Here is a 25,717-nt window from a genome sequence, read left to right as displayed (position 1 = left end):
TAGTTGAAGTAGGTGTAGTTCAGTCCATGATGGGTCTATATAAAAGAAATACAGCCACAATGCCTGGATTACAGAGTGTTCTCTGACAGCAAATAAAGCCATGAAATATAATGTCAATATTTCAGTGTCTCAGTGACGCAAAAATCACACAAAAACTCCACATCCTTAAACGTACAGTAGGTGTAACCTATACTTTCATTTTATTCATTATTCACTTTCTATAGCTGAGAGTTTCTTTTCAACCAAAACATTTTACTTCATTTAAGAGCTTGCAGGGCGGCACGGTGGTGTAGTGGTTAGCGCTGTCGCCTCACAGCAAGAAGGTCCGGGTTCGAGCCCCGTGGCCGGTGAGGGCCTTTCTGTGTGGAGTTTGCATGTTCTCCCCGTGTCCGCGTGGGTTTCCTCCGGGTGCTCCGGTTTCCCCCATAGTCCAAAGACATGCAGGTTAGGTTAACTGGTGACTCTAAATTGACCGTAGGTGTGAATGTGAGTGTGAATGGTTGTTTGTCTCTATGTGTCAGCCCTGTGATGACCTTGCGACTTGTCCAGGGTGTACCCCGCCTTTCGCCCGTAGTCAGCTGGGATAGGCTCCAGCTTGCCTGTGACCCTGTAAAGCGGCTAGAGATAATGAGATGAGATGAGAAGAGCTTGCAGTAGCAACTTACAAGCAGAACAATGTAAAGTGGCTCACACAATGTGATTTTTATTTCACCACCTTGATTTATTATCTAGCCTCCAACCTATCTATGTATATGGCATGTGATGTACTCTTGTTATGTTGAATGAGCCAAATCATGAGCAGGTTGGAGCTTACAGTCTTCCTATAAATCTTTGAATCAAAAGATCAGGGATCGTACGGAAACAGTCCAATCCAGATTATGTGTCAACTATGGTCCAAATGGACGATGAATGCCTGGCAAAGCTTCTCTTTTTATGGTGAACTTCCTGTTAAATCGTGGCACAGAATGAGATCCTTGAAATGGTAAAAATATCTGATTAAGAGCAACATGTCAGCAGCAGGAAGTCCCCCTCAGCAGGTAGAGTCCCTGGCCAAAGATTGACATCAATGGAGACAGATTTTGACTGTAGTGATGACAATGTTTGAGGCTTCAATACGGATGTACGCTGAGGAGAGAAGACGACGACGGAAAGAGAAGTTAGCCTCCACCCAGGAAGAACTGTTCCTCCCATGCCTGTACTGTAGAAGATGCTTCCAATCTAGACTGGGTCTTCAGAGATATGTTCAAGCTCATCAACGTCGAGCTCAACAACGTCAAACTCATCAAGATCAATGAGGAAGGAGAAGAAGAGGAGGAAGGAGGTGACTCCGTACTGGAACATGAGTGGACCGATGACAATGACAATGTACGAAGAACAGAACCCATAACTCATGCTGGTTCTTTTGACAAACTAGTTTTGCTGAGAGAACCCCAATACAATATCATAATCATGACCCAATTAACCATGACACAATTAATCATGACCAACTGATGTTGAGAAAGAGAGTACAAAACAAAACAAAACAAAACTGTGTATCTCATTGCCTCCCCAACACATTACCTCCAGTATGCAATGTCAAGGGAGCACAGTTGGTCGAAGGCATATGAAGGGTGAGATTGGTCTTCTTTAGACCATAATAAGGCATCTATAATTATTTATTTATATTCATTTACGGAAGAGAGCAGAAGCGAGCCACCATGGAATACAATTTGTCTTCTTCCCTCTCCCCTCACGGCCACCTCCTCTGCCTCATAGATCATTAGTTTCATTTTTTATTAAAAGAGATCAATAAGGCGGATCGCATTGTGGTGGCCAAGCCTAAAGCCCTTCTCTCCCTCCCTATCTGTCTCATTCATCTCTTTCTTTCTCTTTCACCTTATTTTTCTTGCATTTCTTGCTCTCCCATCTATACGCCTCCCCAGGCCTGGCCTGGGGGGAGAGATAAGTGTGTGTGTGTGTGTGTGTGTGTGTGTGTGTGTGTGTGTGTGTGTGTGTGTGTGTGTGTGTGAGGGTAGATTCTCAATGCTGAAGATAAACCTTCCAGGTAGCTGATTGGTGCATGGACATAGATAACTGCAGCAGCTGCCTAATAACGCAGAAACAGCAACATTGTATAATAACCCAATAAAGTTTAATTAAGATTGGATGACCTCTCTAGTTTAATAATGAAGATGGTAGGATTTGCAGCAGAAAATTAAAACTGAGAACTTATCGCACCAGCAGGGCAACGTTGGTCAGTGAAAAATCTTTTTTTTTTCTTCTTAAAGGATCTCATTATCTTTCTATTGGTGTCACTACTCAGGTGAATGTTGGACCTTATCTTCAGTTTAATAATTTATCCTCTGGTAAACAAAATAAGCTGCATAAATTTTAGCAAAATTTAGTATCATGCAGGGCGGCACGGTGGTGTAGTGGTTAGCGCTGTCGCCTCACAGCAAGAAGGTCCGGGTTCGAGCCCCGTGGCCGGCGAGGGCCTTTCTGTGCGGAGTTTACATGTTCTCCCCGTGTCCGCGTGGGTTTCCTCCGGGTGCTCCGGTTTCCCCCACAGTCCAAAGACATGCAGGTTAGGTTAACTGGTGACTCTAAATTGACCGTAGGTGTGAATGGTTGTCTGTGTCTATGTGTCAGCCCTGTGATGACCTGGCGATTTGTCCAGGGTGTACCCCGCCTTTCGCCCGTAGTCAGCTGGGATAGGCTCCAGCTTGCCTGCGACCCTGTAGAACAGGATAAAGCGGCTACAGATAATGAGATGAGATGAGTATCATGCAATATTATAGCATCACTATGTTTTTGGTCACTAAGCTCCAGGTGACATTTTCAAGTGATGTCCATCACAGACCTTTCCAGGAGATATGACCAATATCTTTGATATGACTAACATGAGTCATATGTCTCATGATGTGTGAGTTGTGCCTTCAATTTTAATGTTGAGAATATTTTTCTACACATAGCATCTATCTATCTATCTATCTATCTATCTATCTATCTATCTATCTATCTATCTATCTATCTATCTATCTACACTACCGTTCAAAAGTTTGGGGTCACTTTGAAATGTCCTTATTTTTGAAAGAAAAGCACTGTTCTTTTCAATGAAGATCACTTTAAACTAATCAGAAATCCACTCTATACATTGCTAATGTGGTAAATGACTATTCTAGCTGCAAATGTCTGGTTTTTGGTGCAATATCTCCATAGGTGTATAGAGGCCCATTTCCAGCAACTCTCACTCCAGTGTTCTAATGGTACAATGTGTTTGCTCATTGCCTCAGAAGGCTAATGGATGATTAGAAAACCCTTGTACAATCATGTTAGCACAGCTGAAAACAGTTTCGCTCTTTAGAGAAGCTATAAAACTGACCTTCATTTGAGCAGATTGAGTTTCTGGAGCATCACATTTGTGGGGTCGATTAAATGCTCAAAATGGCCAGAAAAATGTCTTGACTATATTTTCTATTCATTTTACAACTTATGGTGGTAAATAAAAGTGTGACTTTTCATGGAAAACACAAAATTGTCTGGGTGACCCCAAACTTTTGAACGGTAGTGTATCTATCTATAGATAGTGTTATATTATGTAACACTTCAAATTAAACATTGGGCTGTATTCAGAGTTGAGTTATATGAGCATAGTGAGCAGAGGAGGAAAGAAATAAATACTGATTGCGTCATCGGTCCTCATTTTCTATCCCCCAATTATTACCAGTGTTCTAGACTTGGTGCTCTTAAACTTTGTGCAGCCAGGGACCTCTTCCAGGGTAAAATAATTTCCATGGACCCCTTTATGTTTTAATTTTAAGAACAAAAGAGCAAATAAGTATCAATCAATTTATTACAGCTTTTGTTTTTCTCCCTGAATATATAGTATGCATGACATGAATTGCATTTTATTAAAACTACAGTTAGATTAACTTTTGAAAGTAGTACTCGGACTTTTTTTGGCAATTGGGGTTTAGATTAACCTATTAGACTTACAAGTATGATAAATAATAAACATAGCAACCTTATTCGTAGATCGTAGTTGATAGTAATCGTCACCACTGTCACAAAAAAGGAAAAAATAGCGCAAAAAAAAGGCAATATAGTCTGAGACCCTTGGACTCCACAGTGAGAGCCAAGGCTCTAGACACTATTGAGAAATTTAATGTCTGACTTTTTTTTTATAAAAAAAAAAATATATATATATATATATATATGGCAAGCTCAAAGGTGAAATGCAGGTAAATTTAATAATGTCGATCAGACACCCAGAAAATCGAGTTATGCATGTGCAAAACCCAGCTCTGAATAAAAAAAAAAAACCTTACATAATATTGATGCAGCTTTTGCGTCATCACTTACATCAACTCTGAATACGACCCACTGTTTGAAATGCTAGGCATTTCCAGTGTCTGTATAAGTTTGTGTAAAAGCTCCAAAGTTATAACTCACCCAAAACTGTGAGTCGAGCAGGTCGAGACCTCATAGCAGCCTGGATGGCCTGGCACTCAAACACAGCATCATCCGCAAGCTCAACCCTCTGGATCCTCAGATGGTGTTCCCCAGTACTGTGATCTCCAATTACCGTGTAGCGAGGATAACCTGGAGCACAAATCAACACATCACGAAGATTCGTGTTATTGTCTTCTTTAATGCATGAGTTGTATTCAATGAGAATATGTGTCATTAAAAGAATTGTATCCATAGTATTGAGCCAGTAGATGTCCTTACAATGCTTTTAGTTTTCCACAACAATCACTTCTCCATCCAAGATTTTTGATCAATCTATTTCTCTCATTCATTGCATTAACACCTTTAATAAGTGATAGCTTTGAGAAATTTGCAGTTTCACAGCACAGCACATCAGAAAGCCTGCAAGATGTCATCTCCTTTTTTTAGAAACTCTCACTCAAGTGAGACTATATACCAGAAATAATTACATTACAGATCAGATTGATCTCATACTTGCAGATGTATAATACTTTTCCTGCCTGAAGTCAGAAGACAACTTCTAAAGGTTAAAGTTAAGGCAAAAGATAGCATTTTTACTGCCTTAATACAACTTCATTTATGCCAAACTCCAACACATCAGTCTGTTCATTTCAAGATCATGTTAGGATCATAGACAGCAGATCTCATTATACTCCACTGCTGTTGGTGTATATTGGGGTTTATGGGGTAATTGGTCAAAAAATTTAGATTAATATTCTGTAACGGCAGCTCTGAGAGTAGTTTCAGCTGTAAGGCTAATGACAGGTTTGAATATATTACTAGCCCCTTTTACACAATCTGCTCAAGGTGGAAATCTTATGTCTTTATTCCACCTCATGTTCTGTATAAAACATCCAAATGTGGAACGGGGGATCGGTGTTGTTCCACCTCTGGGCTGGAATGATTGGTAGTAACAGATCCAGAATCGACGTATGTATAAAAGGAACAGCCAGCACGGCGGAACAGGTATGACATTTTTAACATTGATGTTCTTCTCATCTCATCTCATTATCTCGAGCCACTTTATCCTTCTACAGGGTCGCAGGCAAGCTGGAGCCTATCCCAGCTGACTACGGGCGAAAGACGGGGTACACCCTGGACAAGTCGCCAGGTCATCACAGGGCCGACACATAGACACAGACAACCATTCACACTCACATTCACACCTACGGTCAATTTAGAGTCACCAGTTAACCTAACCTGCATGTCTTTGGACTGTGGGGGAAACCGGAGCACCCGGAGGAAACCCACGCGGACACGGTGAGAACATGCAAATTCCGCACAGAAAGGCCCTCGCCGGCCACGGGGCTCGAACCCAGACCTTCTTGCTGTGAGGCGACAGCGCTAACCACTACACCACCGTGCCACCCATTGACATTCTTCTTTCTGCAGATTCAAATGTCTCCATCTATGAAGAACACACTTCTCAGGTGTGCGTGCCTTTCCGCCTCAAATCGCTTCCTACTTCTCTTCAATTTCTCCCCCAACATATTTCTGATCCACAAACATGTTGTTTGCACAAGTGTCTCCACTCCTCTCTTACTCATTATCTTTCATTCTGATTCTCTCACTCTCTCTCTCTGTTTCTTCTCTCCTTTTGTGAGCGTAGTTTTCTGTGACAGATTTCCCCCTGTGGGCGGCACGGTGGTGTAGTGGTTAGCGCTGTCGCCTCACAGCAAGAAGGTCCGGGTTCGAGCCCCGTGGCCAGCGAGGGCCTTTCTGTGCGGAGTTTGCATGTTCTCCCCGTGTCCGCGTGGGTTTCCTCCGGGTGCTCCGGTTTCCCCCACAGTCCAAAGACATGCAGGTTAGGTTAACTGGTGACTCTAAATTGACCGTAGGTGTGAATGGTTGTCTGTGTCTATGTGTCAGCCCTGTGATGACCTGGTGACTTGTCCAGGGTGTACCCCGCCTTTCGCCCGTAGTCAGCTGGGATAGACTCCAGCTTGCCTGCGACCCTGTAGAACAGGATAAAGCGGCTAGAGATAATGAGATGAATGAGATGAGATGAGATTTCCCCCCCTGAACAACTGGCTCAGTTTGTGCATTAAGGATACAAACATGTTACACACACAGTACCAGTCAAAAGTTTGGAAACACCTTCAAATTTGATGTTTTTTCTTTATTTTAATTAACTAAAAGACACTTCGTGTCTTAAAGTAATGACTGACTGTTATTTCTCTTTACTTAGTTGAGTGGTTCTTGACACAATATGGATTACTACAGTTGTCGAACAGGGCTATTTACTATATTTTTATTATTTACTCTTTACTGGTTGATGGTGTCAAATGCATTAAGAAGGCAAGAAATTCCATTTTTGACAAGGCACACCTGTTAATTGAGAAGCATTCCACGTGGCTACCTCATGAAGCTGGTTCAGATAATGCCAATACTGTGCAAAGCTTTTATCAAGGTAAATAGTGACGACTTTGAAGAATCTAAAAGATGAAACATGTTGTTTTTTTAACACTTTTTTGTTTACCATATAATTCCATATGTTCCATATGTTATTTCATAGTTTTGATGAGTTCAGTATTGTTCTACAATGTAGGAAAAAAAATAAAAAAATAAAAACATCGAATTTGAAGGTGTTTCCAAACCTTTGACTGGTACTGTATATGGAGGCTATAACTTCCTGGAAGTGATTACATTTTGCATATGATGCTCAGCAACTTTGTGTTTGAAGAGTGGTACAACTGCACGGCTAACAAAAGCACCTCAACGCTCAGTTCACCTACCATTGTTTTGAAAGCAATACCAGTATGCTTGGGGTATTCATATTTCTGATGCATAGATACATCATTCTAGATGCTGATGCTCCGTTGTGACACACATCTGGTTATGGAATGCACTGGTTTGGCTTCATGCCAGCTTTATGTGGTTCAGCAGAGGGGAACTGTCAGGGCCTTCTAGGCCTTCAGAGAAGGCCCAAACATGTCAGCATTTCAAATGTTATATTTATTTTTTTCATTCTTTCATAATTTCATTATAATTATTCTCTTCTGATTTTAATTTGGCCTCATTTTCTACCAAATTTACTTCAGAAATGAAAGGGTTACTGCCCTGAAAACATTAAAATTGATCCAATGAGATATTTTTGTTTGTTGTCTCTAGGCTGAGAAGAGTTTAGAGCTGCTCACTCATTGGTTAGGACTTCATTGCCGGGACAGAAGGCCATGGCAGTGTATGTTTATGTAGGAAGTGACAGATGACTTAACCAATCAGATTTGTATTTATAGTGGGAGGGACCAAAAATTTATCGTCCTCAGCCTTCTCGAAGGCCAACGTGAGCTTAACCGTAAGTTGACACCGTCAGCGCAGCAGTGAAGTCACCTTCCTTCCAGCCAGTGTAGCGTTCATCAATAGTTTTAGTGAATGCTAATAAAGCAGTCAAGCCATTACTATCGAGAACAAGTAGCACAGGCTAACAACCGAGAAACTAAGATTTCTGTCTCCAGAATCTTCTTCCATGCAGCTCGCCACAGTATTTTTCACTCAGACTTAAGTATTCATTTCCCTGTGTAATTTATGTAGTTACTTTTAAAGTAAACATCAACAACTACACACAACGGAGTGACCTGGCAGCCTGCTGCTAATCCCTTGCAAAATCCTTTACCCTGTTGCTTTTTTGGTATCTGTCTAAGTTTTGGCTGAGCTGAAGTCCCAGCTCTAATAGTGGTTCATATAACCAAAGCCAGAATACTGAGGTGTCTTCTTTATAACAATATTAGGGAATATGTGTGTAAAAAAGGGCTATTGTTTCTATAGTAACCAGATAATTGTATGGTGCATGGTGCATGGCACAATACAAACCTAATAATAAATTCAAAGACATGCAGATTGTACAATGGGACCACTGTAATTGGTGCAAGCTGTAGTGGTTTCCAATCCACAATGTATGTACATATATATAGATCTTGCTATGGCAAAAAGCTTATAAATTAAACTGATCGAAAAAAGTGTTGTTGCAGTCTAAGGAGACGGTTATTTAACATTTATGAAAGGAGTCTCCAGTATCAGCGCTTATGCCATGGCAAAGTCTTTAAGACAGATTTCCCTGTCTCTCTTGTAACCTTCACGTAACAAAGCCAGAAATGTTCAAATTTATAAAAAACATTTCTCTTTGTGTTTATACTGTCTTGAATCCTAAGTGACTAAGAGTGATATGCTCATCAGTCTTCCTGCAGAGGAAGACGATTTACAGTTTAATAATGCATTAAGAGAGGAGAGACTGCATTACAACAGCAAACAATCTAATATAAGAGACAGATACTCTTTTAAAAGTCTTCAGTTCACTATTACTTTTAAATTTGCATGGGGAGCTAGGAAATACATTTGCTCATCTATTGAGAAAAAAAAAGTCAGATGAGGACACTTCTGATTGTGGAACGTTCATAGCACTTTACACAGCCCTCTCGATATGAATGACTTCCATGGCTCTCATGAGGATAATTTTTCCCTGATTATCGCAGACGTCTGAATTTAGATGAGATTAGTTTTTCAGGAACGCTTCTAGAAGTCTTTACTGCTTAGCACCAATCCTCTTTTTCCAAGATCCAGAGATGACTAATTACTGAACGGAGTCCAGCTTTAAAAATGATCTCAACCTGGTTTTCTATAGGATTTATTTTATTTTATAAATAATCCAGAGGTGCTGCTAGGTTCAACTAAATATACAAAATATAAAATATTATGTTCTTCTGTGCTTTTTCACTTAATATCTCCAATGACCCTCTAGTTGGATTTCTGCCAATGAATGCCTGGAGGTAGAATATTGATTTTGCTTACACTATCATTCGATATGACTCATGCTCACTCGAAAGAATGCACAATAACATAACTGCCCTGCAGCAAAGGACAGCTCCTGCTCCACAGCCTCCTATAAGCAGGCTGAACCTCAGCGTCAGTGGATCTTTTATCATTCCATCCAAGATCAGACACTTACAGCTGGTAGGTTATTGAACGATCAGAAACACAATACTGATGAGCCAGTGCTACAAACTTGTGTTATTTATTTATTTATTTTTTTGTCTGACTTCATTTGTCGAAACATTCAAGGCCCATTTTGAATCTGGTCAGGGTTACGGATAATCTGCCACATAGATGTAGGAATACATCCTGGATGGGATACCAGTCCATCGCAGAGCACCATGCGCACACATTCACTCACACCTAGGGGAAGCTCAGAGCAGCCAATCCAGCAACTGGCATGTTTTTGAGAAGTGAGAGGAAACTGGAAAACATAAGAATCTCTGCACAGACAGTAAACCTGGCTCAGGATCAAATTGGGAACTGTGTGCTACCATCATAGTGCCACCCATTCTCACTATTACACTCAGTGGCGAACCGTAACTATTAGAGCTGTGACTTGAGCTCAGCCAAAATTTATCCAGACACCAAAAAAAGAAACAAGACAAAGGATTTTTCAAGGGATTAGCAGCAGGCTGCCAGGTCGCTCCATTGTGTGTAGTTGTCAGTGTTGATTTTAAAAGTAACTAAGTAAATTACACAGGGAAATGAATACTTACAATGGTGCTTGAAAGTTTGTGAACCCTTTATAATTTTCTATATTTCTGCATAAATATGACCAAAAACATCATCAGATTTTCACACAAGTCCTAAAAGTACATAAAGAGAACCCAGTTAAACAAATGAGACAAAAATATTATACTTGGTCATTTATTTATTGAGGAAAATTATCCAATAATCCATATCTGTGAATGGCAAAAGTATGTGAACCTTTGCTTTCAGTATCTGGTGTGACCCCTTTGTGCAGCAATAAATGCAACTAAATGCTTCCAGTAACTGTTGATCAGTTCTGCACACTGGTATGGAGGAATTTTAGCCCATTCCTCCGTACAGAACAGCTTCAACTCTGGGATGTTGGTGGGTTTCCTCACATGAACTGCTCGCTTCAGGTCCTTCCACAACATTTCGATTGGATTAAGGTCAGGACTTTGACTTGGCCATTCCAAAACATTAACTTTATTCTTCTTTAACCATTCTTTGGTAGAACGACTTGTGTGCTTAGGGTCGTTGTCTTGCTGCATGACCCACCTTCTCTTGAGATTCAGTTCATGGACAGATGTCCTGATATTTTCCTTTAGAATTTGCTGGTATAATTCAGAATTCATTGTTCCATCAGTGATGGCAAGCCGTCCTGGCCCAGATGCAGCAAAACAGGCCCAAACCATGATACTACCACCACCATGTTTCACAGATGGGATAAGGTTCTTATGCTGGAATGCAGTGTTTTCCTTTCTCCAAATATATGCTTCTCATTTAAACCAAAAATTCTATTTTGGTCTCATCTGTCCACAAAACATTTTTCCAATAGCCTTCTGGCTTGTCCACGTGATCTTTAGCAAACTGCAGACGAGCAGCAATGTTCTTTTTGGAGAGCAGTGGCTTTCTCCTTGCAACCCTGCCATGCACACCATTTTTGTTCAGTGTTCTCCTGATGGTGGACTCATGAACATTAACATTAGCCAGTGTGAGAGAGGCCTTCAATTGCTTAGAAGATACCCTGGGGTCCTTTGTGCCCTCGCCAACTATTACACACCTTGCTCTTGGAGTGATCTTTGTTGGTCGACCACTCCTGGGGAGGGTAACAATGGTCTTGAATTTCCTCCATTTGTACACAATCTGTCTGACTGTGGATTGGTGGAGTCCAAACTCTTTAGAGATGGTTTTGTAACCTTTTCCAGCCTGATGAGCATCAACAACGCTTTTTCTGATGTCCTCAGAAATCTCCTTTGTTCGTGCCATGATACACTTCCACAAACATGTGTTGTCAAGATCAGACTTTGATAGATCCATGTTCTTTAAATAAAACAGGGTGCCCACTCACACCTGATTGTCATCCCATTGATTGAAACCACCTGACTCTAATTTCAGCTTCAAATTAACTGCTAATCCTAGAGGTTCACATACTTTTGCCACTCACAGATATGTAATATTGGATCATTTTCCTCAATAAATAAATGACCAAGTATAATATTTTTGTCTCATTTGTTTAACTGGGTTCTCTTTATCTACTTTTAGGACTTGTGTGAAAATCTGATGATGTTTTAGGTCATATTTATGCAGAAATATAGAAAATTATAAAGGGTTCACAAACTTTCAAGCACCACTGTAAGTCTGAGTGGAAAATACTGTAGCGAGCATGCAGCGTGGAAGAAGAGCCTGGAGACAGAAATCTTAGTTTCTCAGTCGTTAGTCTGTGCTACTTGCTTTTGATATCACTGGCTTGGCCGCTTTATTAGCATTCGCTAATACTACTGATGAACGCTACACCAGCTGGAAGGTGACTTCACTGCTGCACTGATGGCGCCAATTCGCGGTTAAGCTCACGTTGGTCTTCGATGAGGCCTAGGACGATAATTTTTTGGTCCCTCCCACTATAAATCAAAATATGATTGGTTTCTTCATCTGTCACTTCCTACATAAACATACACTGCCATGGCCTTCTGTCCCGGCAATGAAGTCCTGACCAATGAATGAGCCAGCTCTAAACTCTTCTCAGCCTAGAGACAACAAACAAACAATCAAAAAAAACTCTCATTGGATAGATAACTCGATTTTAATGTTTTCAGGACAGTAACCCTTTCATTTCTGAAACACATTTCTTAGAAAATGAGGCCAAATTAGAATTAGAAGAGAATGATTATCATCAAATTATGAAATAATGAAAGCAATTAATGAATTAAATAAATTAAAGATAACATTTGAAATGCTAATAGGTTTGGGCCTTCTCTGAAGTCCTAGAAAGCCCTGATGGTTCTCCTCTGATTGCACTACACCCTACCCTGTACCCTACCCATTTCTTGATCCATCATGAACATATGCAGGAATGGTACATGGAGGAAAAAAAAGGGGCAAAACTAGACCAGGTTTTGGATGTAATGAGTTTTATGGTCTTTAGCCTGAAAGCTGATGCTGTTCTGCCACAAATGCCAATTGCTGCCCTTTGACTCATTGGATCCCGTTCAGTATTAATAGACCATTAAGTGCCCATTGTTTTCCCGATTGAGGGGGAGAAGAGTAGCCGATTATGTTGCCGTGTGTTTTATCTGCCCACATATGGCTTTTAATCTGTCTCAGTGAGTGGGATGGTGCCAGAGGAACAGAATGACCGAACCATTTAATGACCCATCAAAAGAGATATTGCATGCATAACCATACCATAATTAGTGGGCATTCAGTATCAAAGGGAAAAACAATCTGTCAACTTATTTGAAATGCCTCAATTTATCCACTCTTTGTTCTTACTATAAATAATGGCATGTCATATTAGTCAAGCATTCTCAAAAAATTATATTTTAGTCCAGGTATATTATGTTACAATATCTGTTTCTTCAACTAAATTTCCATGTGCAAATAAATAAATAAATAAATGACAAATTTAAAAAAAAAAACCACACAAACCTGAAACACCTAGGGTGACCACCCGTCCCGCTTTAGATTATTCTGGACAGCCATTTAAGCATTTGTTCCGCATCACGCATAGTAGGATAATGTCCTGCTTTTTCATTGGTCATTCATTGACAACATGAAAACCACAGATGCGATCTATTCCATTTGCCTGGTCCATTACTCCAACGCAGAGACAGCACCAGAGTGGTAGATCTATCTATGGCTCTGGACAGCACTCTTGGCTTTCATTTCATCCAATGGTTGCAGGAGAGAATGAGGACATCCATCCAATAGGCTGTGTCATAGGCTACGTCAATCAAACTATAGGGAATGTAAATGCCCCACCACATGAAATCGAACAGACACAGAGATGGAGAGTTGGTGCCTGAATGCAAAACTATGGCCAGTGTGCCGCCCAAAAAATGAAAGTGCTCTTTCAGTAGAGAATGGACAACATCATTTTCCTGGGTAAGACCAACAGTTGAACCCGACAGAGCTTTCTGTTATTTGTGCAAAAGTAGTTTTTCAGTTGCTCACAGTGGTAAGCACGACGTCAAGAGACACAGCGGACGCGAGTCTCACCAGATAAGGGTTCAACAGCAAGAAACGTCTAAATCTATGCAGTCGTTTCTCTTAAGTCCGAAGTATGACACTGAGTCAGATAAAGTCACAGCAGCTGAAGTTACCAGCGTCTACCATTCAGTGTAACATGCACATTCATTATGTTTGCATTGAAGTTTTATTTAACATAACATTATTTTAAATTTTTTTTCGCAGTCCAGTTTCCATCAAATCGTGCGCTCTGATTGGCTCGCGAGGGGTCCAGAATCCTACGATCCGGACCCCGGTTACGGACCTTTGGCGACTCGCTCATTCACAACAACAACAAACATAGTAGCAATTTTTTGTCAACATTTATTTTCGCATTTCTCAGTATAATAGCATTAATTTTACAGTATGGATAGCAATAAAAACAGTATTTACAGCGAAAACGAGTTTTACTACCCCGATGAAGACAAAATAAAAGAAAACATTTCAGGAGAAAGCCGAAAATGAGCTTGTAGCAGGTTTGTTCTAAATATGGTTTCCCTTTCGGGTGCTCTCATTTTCTGTTAGAATTTGGTAAAGAAAAAAATAAATATATTATTTACCAGCTTAAGGTCAGTCCGTATCATGAAATACCATGACCTCGGTCTTGAAAATATTGACTTGGCCCAGAGGCCTTGGTCAGTATTTTCAAGACCTCAGTCACGGTATTTCACAATACAGACCTCCCAGCTGGTAAATAATATACATTTATTTTATTTCAGATTTTTCATTGTACCTTTAGTTGAATTGTGTCAGTGTGGAGTAATTTGGAAGAGCATATACAGTAGGTTACTTGTTTACTTGAAAGGCTTGAGTAGTTACTGCTTTTGTCAGCGCTTTTGAATGCTTTTGACAGTTGAGTTGACTAATGATAATGTCTCAATAAAGACATTGCTTTGCAACATTGGTGTATTTTTGGGATGAAAACATACAGTGGGTATGGAAAGTATTCAGACCCTTTTAAATTTTTCACTCTTTGTTTCATTGCAGCCATTTGCTAAAATCAAAAAAGTTCATTTTATTTCTCATTAATGTACACTCAGCACCCCATCTTGACAGAAAAAAACAGAAATGTAGAAATTTTTGCAAATTTATTAAAAAAGAAAAACTGAAATATCACATGGTCATAAGTATTCAGACCCTTTGCTGTGACACTCATATTTAACTCACATGCTGTCCATTTCTTCTGATCCTCCTTGAGATGGTTCTACTCCTTCATTGGAGTCCAGCTGTGTTTAATTAAACTGATTGGACTTGATTAGGAAAGGCACACACCTGCCTATATAAGACCTTACAGCTCACAGTGCATGTCAGAGCAAATGAGAATCATGAGGTCGAAGGAACTGCCCAAGGAGCTCAGAGACAGAATTGTGGCAAGGCACAGATCTGGCCAAGGTTACAAAAGAATTTCTGCAGCACTCAAGGTTCCTAAGAGCACAGTGGCCTCCATAATCCTTAAATGGAAGAAGTTTGGGACGACCAGAAGTCTTCCTAAACCTGGCCATCCAACCAAACTGAGCAATCGTGGGAGAAGAGCCTTGGTGAGAGAGGTAAAGAAGAACCCAAAGATCACTGTGGCTGAGCTCCAGAGATGCAGTAGGGAGATGGGAGAAAGTTCCACAAAGTCAACAATCACTGCAACCCTCCATCAGTCGGGGCTTTATGGCAGAGTGGCCTGATGGAAGCCTCTCCTCAGTGCAAGACATATGAAAGCCCGCACAGAGTTTGCCAAAAAACACGTGAAGGACTCCCAGACTATGAGAAATAAGATTCTCTGGTCTGATGAGGTGAAGATTGAACTTTTTGGTGTTAATTCTAAGTGGTATGTGTGGAGAAAAGCAGGCACTGCTCATCACCTGCCCAATACAATCCCAACAGTGAAACATGGTGGTGGCAGCATCATGCTATGGGGGTGTTTTTCAGCTGCAGGGACAGGATGACTGGTTGCAATTGAAGGAAAGATGAACGTGGCCTATGTAGGTATATGTATGTGCAATTGGTCTTAAGTGATCAATCTCATTAAATCAGTCTCATTAAATCATTAAATCAGTCTCATTAAATCAGTCTCATTAATAAAACCATTAATTTTGGTGCTTAATAATAAATTACCAAACAGCTAAATTATGGTATATTCCAAATTATGATCACTACCAATGCAGCAATAATGGACTACTTACCGCACCACATAACTCATATACACCTTGGAATTCTTTGAGATTGGATGACTTCAAAGAATATATAGGAGCAACACAGACACAGTTTAACAATTAATTGAATTTATTATAACAATGATAAAATGAGTAATAGCAGTTGAATACATTCAAATATGATATGGTCATATACTTGATGAGCGTGTGTGTGTGTGTGTGTGTGTGTGTGTGCATGCGTGCGTGTGTCTGTGTTTGAGGGGAGAGAGAGAGCAAAGGTGTGTGTGTGTGTGTGTGTGTGTGTGTGTGTGTGTGTGTGTGTGTGTGTGTTGGGGGAGGGTGACAACCTCGTGGTCCCTTGAGACAATACAATTAGCCCTGGATGCTAATGAGACAAAAGAATTAGCCGTAGCAGCTAATTCCACTAGCTTATAACATTACTAAATCCACTGAAATCTTGATGAGGTCAAAATATGTGTAATGATGAAATTAAAGGTTAAAAAGGATAGCAAGAGCATGCAAAAGCCTATCTATTAACAATTGAGAGGACAAAAATAGAACAATAATTAATTCAACACCCTGAGTGTCTACAGTGTACACAATTAAACCGTTCCTGAGTTTAAAGGAACAGTCCACCGTACTTCCATAATGAAATATGCTCTTATCTGAATTGAGACGAGCTGCTCTGTACCTCTCCGAGCTTTGCGCGACCTCCCAGTCAGTCAGACGCGCTGTCACTCCTGTTAGCAATGTAGCTAGGCTCAGCATGGCCAATGGTATTTTTTGGGGCTGTAGTTAGATGCGACCAAACTCTTCTGCGTTTTTCCTGTTTACATAGGTTTATATGGCCAGTGATATGAAACAAGTTCAGTTACACAAATTGAAACGTAGCGATTTTCTATGCTATGGAAAGACCGCACTATAATGACAGGCATACTAACACCTTCTGCACGCTTCGACAGCGCATTATCAATGGGATCTGTAGTTCTTAGACGGACTGTGTTACCTACACCAAGTACAGAGATATCCTGGAAGAAAACCTCTTCCAGAGTGCTCAGGACCTCAGACTGGGCCGAAGGTTCACCTTCCAACAAGACAATGACCCTAAGCACACAGCTAAAATAACAAAGGAGTGGCTTCAGAACAACTCTGTGACCATTCTTGACTGGCCCAGCCAGAGCCCTGACCTAAACCCAATTGAGCATCTCTGGAGAGACCTGAAAATGGCTGTCCACCAACGTTCACCATCCAACCTGATGGAACTGGAGAGGATCTGCAAGGAAGAATGGCAGAGGATCCCCAAATCCAGGTGTGAAAAACTTGTTGCATCATTCCCAAGAAGACTCATGGCTGTACTAGCTCAAAAGGGTGCTTCTACTCAATACTGAGCAAAGGGTCTGAATACTTATGACCATGTGATATTTCAGTTTTTCTTTTTTAATAAATTTGCAAAAAATTCTACATCTGTTTTTTTCTGTCACGATGGGGTGCTGAGTGTACATTAATAAGAAATAAAATGAACTTTTTTGATTTTAGCAAATGGCTGCAATGAAACAAAGAGTGAAAAATTTAAAGGGGTCTGAATACTTTCCGTACACACTGTAGGCATACATCAAATGTTTTGTTTTATTGGCCTTATGGTCTAAATTGTGAAGTGTATGGTCAGTGTTTACAGGTTTAAAGGCAGGATACAAATATTTATTGGTAAGATATAGGCTATATCTATGAAAGCTTTAAGTTGCCGCATCTGTCCCACCTTGTCCCACCAAAACATACTGCTTGTCCCACTTTTTGTCTTTTTGGAGGTGGTCACCCTAGAAACACCAGGTGTCAAAGGAAGCTGACACTTCCAAACAGTCAAGTTTCCCTATGTAGTCATGGCTGGTCAAAGAATCTGGAACACCCTAAATAACATTAATGGTCACTGACTCAGCTCGATACTCTGGTTTATTCTCCTGCCAAGGGATTGATGGATTTCCTGAAGTATCTATTAACACTTAACGCCCAGCTGCAAATCTTGAAGACTTCCGTTATCAGTCAGGGAAATAGTGTGTAATTTAGTTCTGCAGTAACTTCCAACACATTATAGACTAAAGGTCATCTGCAATACCGTCAACGTATATGGATGTTAAAAACTCCTACTCATCCATTATGCAAGTGAATGGCATGACCTCTATGAAGCACATGGCTTGACCCAGCCAGCTTTTGGCAGAAATCATGAATACAAAACTCTAAATCATAAATAATAACCTTGGCATGACCTATATCACTTCTTAAAATTTAACTCATCTACAATTTATTTACTTCTGTAAATGAACATAGAAGCAGAATGCATCTGTTTTAAAGACACCTGGTTTGTAGAGAGATGGCCTGAGTTTCCCAAAAGCATCGTAGCACAAAGGTCATCATTAAATGGTAGAACGAGCAGCACAATGAACACTCACTCTCTCCTAGTTAAGATGCTCTTAGTATTAAGAGGCTTTTGGGAAACCCACCACTGTTTAGTTGTGGTGAAAAGATTGGACTTGAGGATTTTTGTCTATTCACTCACCTGTACCTGTTGCACCAGTTGAATGTGGTCAATTCCAAATGCACATGGCTACCAAATTTGAGTCTCACAACTACAGCATTAAAAAGTAATGGTTGCACCAACTGACAGTTCAACCTAGTCTTAATGTAGACAGTCCAACCTAGTCTTAATGTAGACAGTCATGGTTTATGATCCCTGCACAGGCAACATATCAACAAGATGGGTTATAAGTCTACACTTAGGCTGTTTTTATATCACCAACATAGAGAAAGCTTCTCTTCATGAGTAATGCATTAGTTTTTTTTTTATTATTATTGCAATGGTTTACTGTTACAATTTCAGAATATTGTTGCTCAAGCAGCAGAACAGAACAAGGGAGTACCAGAATAAAATGCAAATGAGATCATATTCTGTTCTAGGGCAAAACCAACCCCTTTGGGTGGGACAAACTTAGTGGTGAGAGCATCGATTTGGACGAACAAAAGTAGACTGGTAATTTATCAAAAAATTTTAATAATTTTCCAGAAAGTTGTGAACAATAAAATTAAAATGGGACTAACTCCAAAACATTGTTTTTCTTCTAAACATAGGATCATGTCTAGGACAGTGGGCATGTGCCGTCCTTGACCGCCAAGCAATGGAGTAGTAAGGAATCTCCTTCCCTCCACTAGCCTGGGGTGGTGCCTTGAGCAAGCACTAGCAACCCCTTGTTCCCCCTGGTCAGGGTTACGATTGAAGACTGGACTTGGCAGAGTGCGCAGAGGAGACCATCACCTGGTGTTTCAACAGCAGGAAGGCGAACCCAGCAAAGCATTTGTGGAGTGTGATCAGGGCACAGTGCAACACGTAGAACACTTTTGGCCATCCACTGCATCCCAACCTAGCTCCAGCCGTCTTGATTTTGTCTCGCCCCTGGACCCAGTTAGGTCGGAACAAGAGAGTGAAGCTGATGGCTGCACAACTCTCCCTCACTCAAATTCAAGTCACATGCAAGTCATGACTTCAAATTCAAGTCCTGGGGTGATGGGCAAGTGGCAAGTCAGCAGGTGCAGAAACACTGGAAGCTGTAGTCACAAATCTGCACACAGGCGGCCCAGGGCATAGGGTTGCTCTCTGCTAGAACAAAGCAGCACTGGAGTTCGGCAGACCCCTGGGTGTCTGAGCAGCCCTGTTTAGCATTCGTTCAGCTCACCTCCATGGAGGAAGGGGCTAGAAAAGGTGCCCCAAACATAGCCTGCTTTATCTCACCCTGACCAGCACACCACGGTTGGTGGGGATCTCACTCAGCAGTTAAAATACAACAAAAAGATAGTGAAGGTATTCAACCTTGGCACGTGGAACGTCGACATGTGGGCGTACCTTCAAAGCCCAGATTGGCCTCATCAGTCACCTCCAGACCTACAACCACTGCCCACCAAATTGAAGTTATGGTCATCTTCGACTCTGAAGGACGAACATCATCATCAGTATCATATCACTGTCCATAACATTAAGGGACATGTACAAAAAGCATGCAACAATGAGTGCATGGATCAGGTCAAATCTACTTGGCTTGTTTATCAATCCCATGAATCCAAATCACTCTGGATGAATTGTGTGTGTACATTCCCGAGCAACCTAAGAGCATCATGGATCAGAGAGAGGAATAAAACAACACATTCATTGATCACAATGAGTCCTGAAGACAGCATATGTCACTGAACACAAACAATGCAAAATAGCCCCCATTAGAGCTAATGGATCCATCAAGCTAGGAATGGATGAGACTTTATAGCCGATCAATGATGAGAGAAGTGGCGACGGGCATCAGTGATTAATGGCTGCATGGGTGAGTGAGTGTATCTTCCTAAAGCCTTTCCAAGAGCAAACTCAACAGAGCGAGAAAGAAAGACAGGATATGTTGATAAGCTGTGTGATTGCAAATCATAGCAGGATTATAGAACCTGACTGACTGCTATGTGAAAACCGAGAAGACATCATGAGTTGTTCAAAATGAGAAGAACAATTGCAATGTATGAAACCATGGTGTGAATTCAATCTGTTCAATTAAGACCAGGCACCACAGGAAAATGCTTCCAATTGTCAGTTTTCATATTTCGAGATATTTTTCATCTATTATGTACAAATAAATAATTCCATGAAACAACAATATTTGGAGGAAACACTACATAAACCCAGTAGGGCACTGTTCAACCTTAATAGTTTCTTTGTTGAACTGTTAATAGGTATTAGATTTTAGCTCTCAGATGTGATATGACCAGCTGAGAGTCACTGAGAGGTAGTGTCAGTAAAATACAAAAGGAGGTGATGAAGTAGGGGACAGATAAAAAATCTGTTCATTCTCTTTTTTCTTCTTTTGTCTTCAAGTGGATCAAAAGTAATTTCTCTCATTTTAATCACTGCTCTTCTGCTGTGGATTACTAGGCCCCAGAGAAACAGGCTGCAAGTGCACCTGTGCTGCGAAGAGTGGATTTGGATAACTATTGTGCTGTACAAGGTGTCACACTTATGTTAATAGAGACAGCTGCTGGCTTCATGCCAGCAGTTGTAGATGTGTCTTTTTTTATTGACGAGATTGGCATTTATTGAAGTAGGGAGCGGTGTTAAAAAGACCAGCTGTGGTGCGATATTTCTTCAAGTGCCCTGCTCTCCAATGCTCGATGCTTGGCTTTTAAACCATAGCTCATAGCATTTTTTTTCTTGTGAAAAAGAGGAAAAATAAACATCAACAAAAGTCATACAAAAAGCCTTCATGAGCCTTCATTAACTCTGTCACAGCTTTGTGTGAAGGTTCGCCATCGATCCGCATAAAAAAAAACAACAGGGCAGTTTGCCCATCTTTCTCACTTCACACCCATCACTGTTAAACTGACACAGATGTCCCATTAGGCTTTGTTCTCACTCTTCTCTCATTAGTGACTCCCACTTTGTCCCCTTTCCTTCCTTCATCACTCTCGTCCCTATTGTTTACAGCCGACGGCTGGTTTCTCAAGAGCAGAGGGAATTTGTTGGGACACAGCCACCCACAAAGGTTTAATTAGAGTTCAATATCAGCAATGAGATGGCACAGAGGCATGACCACTGAAGGTCAGACAAGACAAGACCCAAGATCTTCAGCTGAATACATATTTAATGAAAAATTCTGGGCCACAGCTTAGCCGAGGCTCAGTGGACTCTGAGCACAGTAAAAGCTCCAGGGCTCTGCACGTGCCAGTTGGACTCTTACTCTGAACAAAGTTTTCATATTTGGAGAAAACATTAAGGCCCTGATTTATTAATATCCCAAATAAAGAGTCTAAAATGTGTGCAATTTGATGGGGAAACCCATGGCCTAATGGCTAGAGAAGCAGCTTTGGGACCAAAAGGTTGCTGGTTTGATTCCCTGGACCAACAGGAATGGCTGAAGGCCATTAAACAAGGCACCTAACCCCCAACTGCTCCCCAGGGTATGTTGTATGTTGCTCTGGATAAGAGTGTCTGCTAAATGCCATTAATGTAATGTAATCTTGCAGGTAAATGGCATCACTTTCAGTGAGGTGAAGAAAACAATGATGCTTTGATAAAGTTTGGATGTCTGGGAGAGACATATTTCTGGTACAACAAAGTATTACGGTACGTCTATATGAATGAAAAGTAAATGAGCACATGTCCTGTTCATAAGATATATACAATTATTCTATCCACATTCACTGGATATGAGCAATCGCATGTGCTCTGATTGGCTGCTCTTCTACAAGGCTATCAGCTCATATACTGTACCATGAGTAGAGAAAAACAAAATGGCGGAGCGTGTTGCTGAACCAACCGAGGACAAGATAAAAACTCTATTCGAAAACAAAACCCTGAAAAAATAAAAAAAAGAATAAAAGCATTTGATGGTAAGAACATATCTTTTATTTATTTTTCAAGAACTAATATTATTATATCATTTTTCACAAATCGCTACTGTCATTTCATTTTTTTTTTTTACATTCGAAGCGGAAATGATTTCATCGGATGTTTTGTATAAAGTTTTTATTTATCAAATTTGCAAAAAATAAAAATAAAAATGCTCTGTTTCTCAAAATCCAGTGAATGTGGATCAAATAAAACAGTTATTCCACTCTATCTTGTCGTACATGGCTTATAGCCAACTCAGTGCTACGCGCCTCATCGGCTGTCAGCTCATATATGACTCGATTTCATGGAATAACTGTTAAATATGAACCTTTTCAAAACATCTCATATAATGCTATTGGCATTAGACATCAGAGGACCAGATGTCTAGCAAATATCTCATGTGAAAGTCAGTTATGACAGTAATACTAAGTCATAGGCTTTTTTATTGTACACTCTAACCTGCTGATGCATTATAATTCTATGAACCTTGACTCTGCCCTTTGTGTACACAAAGAAACACCCCAAATCTTCAGTAACCACTTGATCCTGATCAGGATCTTTAGTGGAGTCTATCCTAAGAACACTGGGTTCCAAGATGGCGGCGCGCACACACGCAGCGGCTCCTCTCTGTCCCAACAGAACGGTGTTTTCGCGTTTTTTGTGGTTTAAAACAGTGTGTATCTGTTCGTCTTTGTTGTGTCCATCAGTCTCAAGGCGCACATACTCCCGTGAGTTTCTGCTCGACATCCGCAGAACTATATTCACGGATATAAATCCAGCGGACGCGGAAGTGCTATGCGGCTACAGTTTGCTCCGGAGGCCTGCTCAATCATCGACCCCCACTCCTGCATCCAGCCCGCAGTGGAAGCACCACAGGCAGAACATGCGGAAGCAGAAGAGGGGCAAGCGCGGAGGTATCCGGGCTAGGCTAGCGGCTAGCCCTCACTGGCCGGCTATCCCTACCATCACTCTGGCCAACGTACACTCGCTGGACAACAAGCTGGATTATGTCTGCCTGCTCCACTCATCTTTTAAGTCTGTGAGTGAGTGCTGTGTCCTTGTGTTTGTGGAAACATGGCTTAATGACAGCGTCCCGGACTGTGCCATTCAGCTAGCCCGGCTAACATGCTACTGGTCAGACAGAGCGCTAGCCGAGGCGGGGGAGACTCACAGTGGAGGACTCTGTGTTTACATCAGTGATGCCTGGTGCCCTGATGCTGTTGTGGTCTGCAAACACTGCTCACCACTGGTGGAGTTTATAATTATTAAGTGCTGGCCATTCTATCTGCCGAGGGAATTTACAGCCATATTGCTGGTAGCATTATACATCCCTCCCAGCTCCAATAACAACAGGAGTGAAGCACTGAATGAACTCTATCAGCACATCAGTGAGCAGCAGACAGCCCACCCAGATGCTTTCCTCATCCTGGCTGAGGATTTCAATCATGCAAACCCCAAGAGCGTGTTTCCAAAACTCTATGGATATATCAACTTTCCCACACGTGGAAACAATACTCTGGACAATGTTTACACCATGCATAAAGACACCTACAAAGCCCTACTCCTCCCCCACCTTGGGGCCTCAGATCACTCCACTGTTATGCTAATGCCAGCATACAGGCCGCTGGTTAAAGTCACCAAACCAGCTACAAAACAGATACGTGTGTGGCCAGAGGGGTCCTCAGAGGCACTCCAGGACTGTTTTTCCACCACTGACAGGAGCATGTTCAGACAGGCGGCCACCTACAGCAACATCACATATCTACAGGAGTACATGGAGACCGTCACTGCCTACATGAGAAAGTGCATGGATGACGTTACGGTCACCAGAACCATCTCCATTCAGGCCAATCAGAAGCCATGGCTGACAGGGGAAGTCCACAGGCTCCTGTGGGCTCAGAACGCCACCTTCAGAGCTGGGGACGAGGTGGGCCTGAGGACAGCTAGGGCCAATCTGTCACGAGGCATCAGGGTGGTCAAGAGACAGTATTCCAGGTACATTGCTGACCATTTCAATGACAGCAGAGACACCAGGAACCTGTGGTGGGGGATTCAGACCATCACAGACTACAAGCCCTCGCCACAGACCTGTGACAACTCCACATCTCTGCTGAATCAGTTGAATGACTTCTTCGCTCGCTTTGAGGCAGACAACAGCACCACGGCACAGAAGACCCCACCACCTCTCGGCGACCAGGTGTTGACGCTGTCCCCAGACAGCATGAGGAGAGCTCTCAGGATGACAAATGCACAAAGAGCCCCGGGTCCTGATAACATTCCTGGTCGTGTCCTGAGAGACTGTGCCGAGGAGCTCACAGATGTCTTTACAGACATCTTCAACATCTTGTTGAGCCCGGCTGTTGTCCCCACGTGTCTCAAAACCACCACCATCATCCCGGTCCCGAAGAAGCCATCTCCCTCCTGCTTCAATGACTACTGCCCTGTCGCACTCACTCCCATCCTCATGAAGTGCTTCGAGCGGCTAGCCATGCGGCATATCAAGTCTGCCCTCCCCCCCGCCCTGGACCCTTTCCAGTTTGCATATCAGTCCAACCGTTCGACCGATGACGCCATCTTCACTGCCCTCCACTCAGCCCTCACCCACCTGGAGATAAAAGACTCGTATGTCAGAATGCTGTTCATAGACTTTAGCTCAGCATTCAACACAATCATTCCTCAGCAGCTCATTCATAAACTGGACCAGCTGGGACTCAACACCTCCCGGTGCAACTGGCTGCTGGACTTCCTGACGGGGAGACCACAGGCTGTACGGGTTGGCAGCAACTCCTCCAGCACCATCACATTGAACATGGGGGCCCCCAAGGATGTGTGCTAAGCCCCCTCCTCTTCACTCTGCTGACTCACGACTGCACACCAACATCCAACTCTAATCTCTTCATTAAGTTTGCGGATGACATGACTGTGGTGGGTCTCATCAACAATGGTGATGAGACAATCTACAGGAGTGAGGTGAGCCGCTTGGCCATGTGGTGCAAGGACAACAATCTCCGTCTGAACGTGGAGAAGACGAAGGAGATTGTTGTGGACTTCAGGAGAGACCACACCCAGCATACTCCACTATCTATTGATGGTGCTGCAGTGGAGAGGGTGAGCAGCACCAAGTTTCTGGGTGTACACATCTCTGAAGACCTGTCCTGGAGCAACAACACCGCATCACTGGCCAAAAAAGCCCAACAGCATCTGTACTTCCTCCGCAAACTGAGGAGGGCAAGAGCCCCAGCCCCCATCATGCACACTTTCTACAGAGGCACCATCGAGAACATCCTGACCAGCTGCATCACCATGTGGTACGGCGCCTGCACCGTGTCCTGCTGCAAGTCTCTGCAGCGCATCGTGAGAGCAGCTGAGAGGATCATTGGTGTCTCTCTCCCTTCTCTAATGGGTATTTATAACTCCCGCCTCACCCGCAAAGCCATCAGAATTGCAGGTGACCTCACAACCTCTTCAGTCTGCTGCTGTCGGGGAGGAGACTGCGGAGTCTCCGGGCCAAAACCAGCAGGCTCAAGAACAGTTTCTTTCACCAGGCGGTCAGGAGGCTCAACTCCCTCCCTGTTCTGCGACTCCTCCCCACTCTGCCCCCTGCCACAGATTCTGCTCGCACACCCCCCTGCCCCCCTTCAGCATCTGACATGTCATCCTCACAGTCCCCCCCTCAAAAACACACACACAT

The 25,717-nt window shown here is 42.1% G+C and overlaps 1 protein-coding gene across 1 annotated transcript in view; it reads right to left on the bottom strand.

Moving 5' to 3' along the window:
* kirrel3b (kirre like nephrin family adhesion molecule 3b) overlaps nucleotides 1–25,717 on the bottom strand; it is a 541,192-nt gene that overhangs the window by 172,022 nt on the left and 343,453 nt on the right. Inside the window, exon 3 of the mRNA XM_060924114.1 lies at nucleotides 4,432–4,581. Within this exon, the coding sequence (XP_060780097.1) occupies nucleotides 4,432–4,581 (150 nt within the window). The remainder of the gene's footprint in view (nucleotides 1–4,431; nucleotides 4,582–25,717) is intronic.

This window comes from Neoarius graeffei, chromosome 6 (genome assembly GCF_027579695.1).
Source record: "Neoarius graeffei isolate fNeoGra1 chromosome 6, fNeoGra1.pri, whole genome shotgun sequence".
NCBI classification, from domain to species: Eukaryota; Metazoa; Chordata; class Actinopteri; order Siluriformes; family Ariidae; genus Neoarius; species Neoarius graeffei.
Note: the sequence above shows the minus strand (reverse complement) of the source record. Positions and strands in the feature narration are given on the sequence as shown.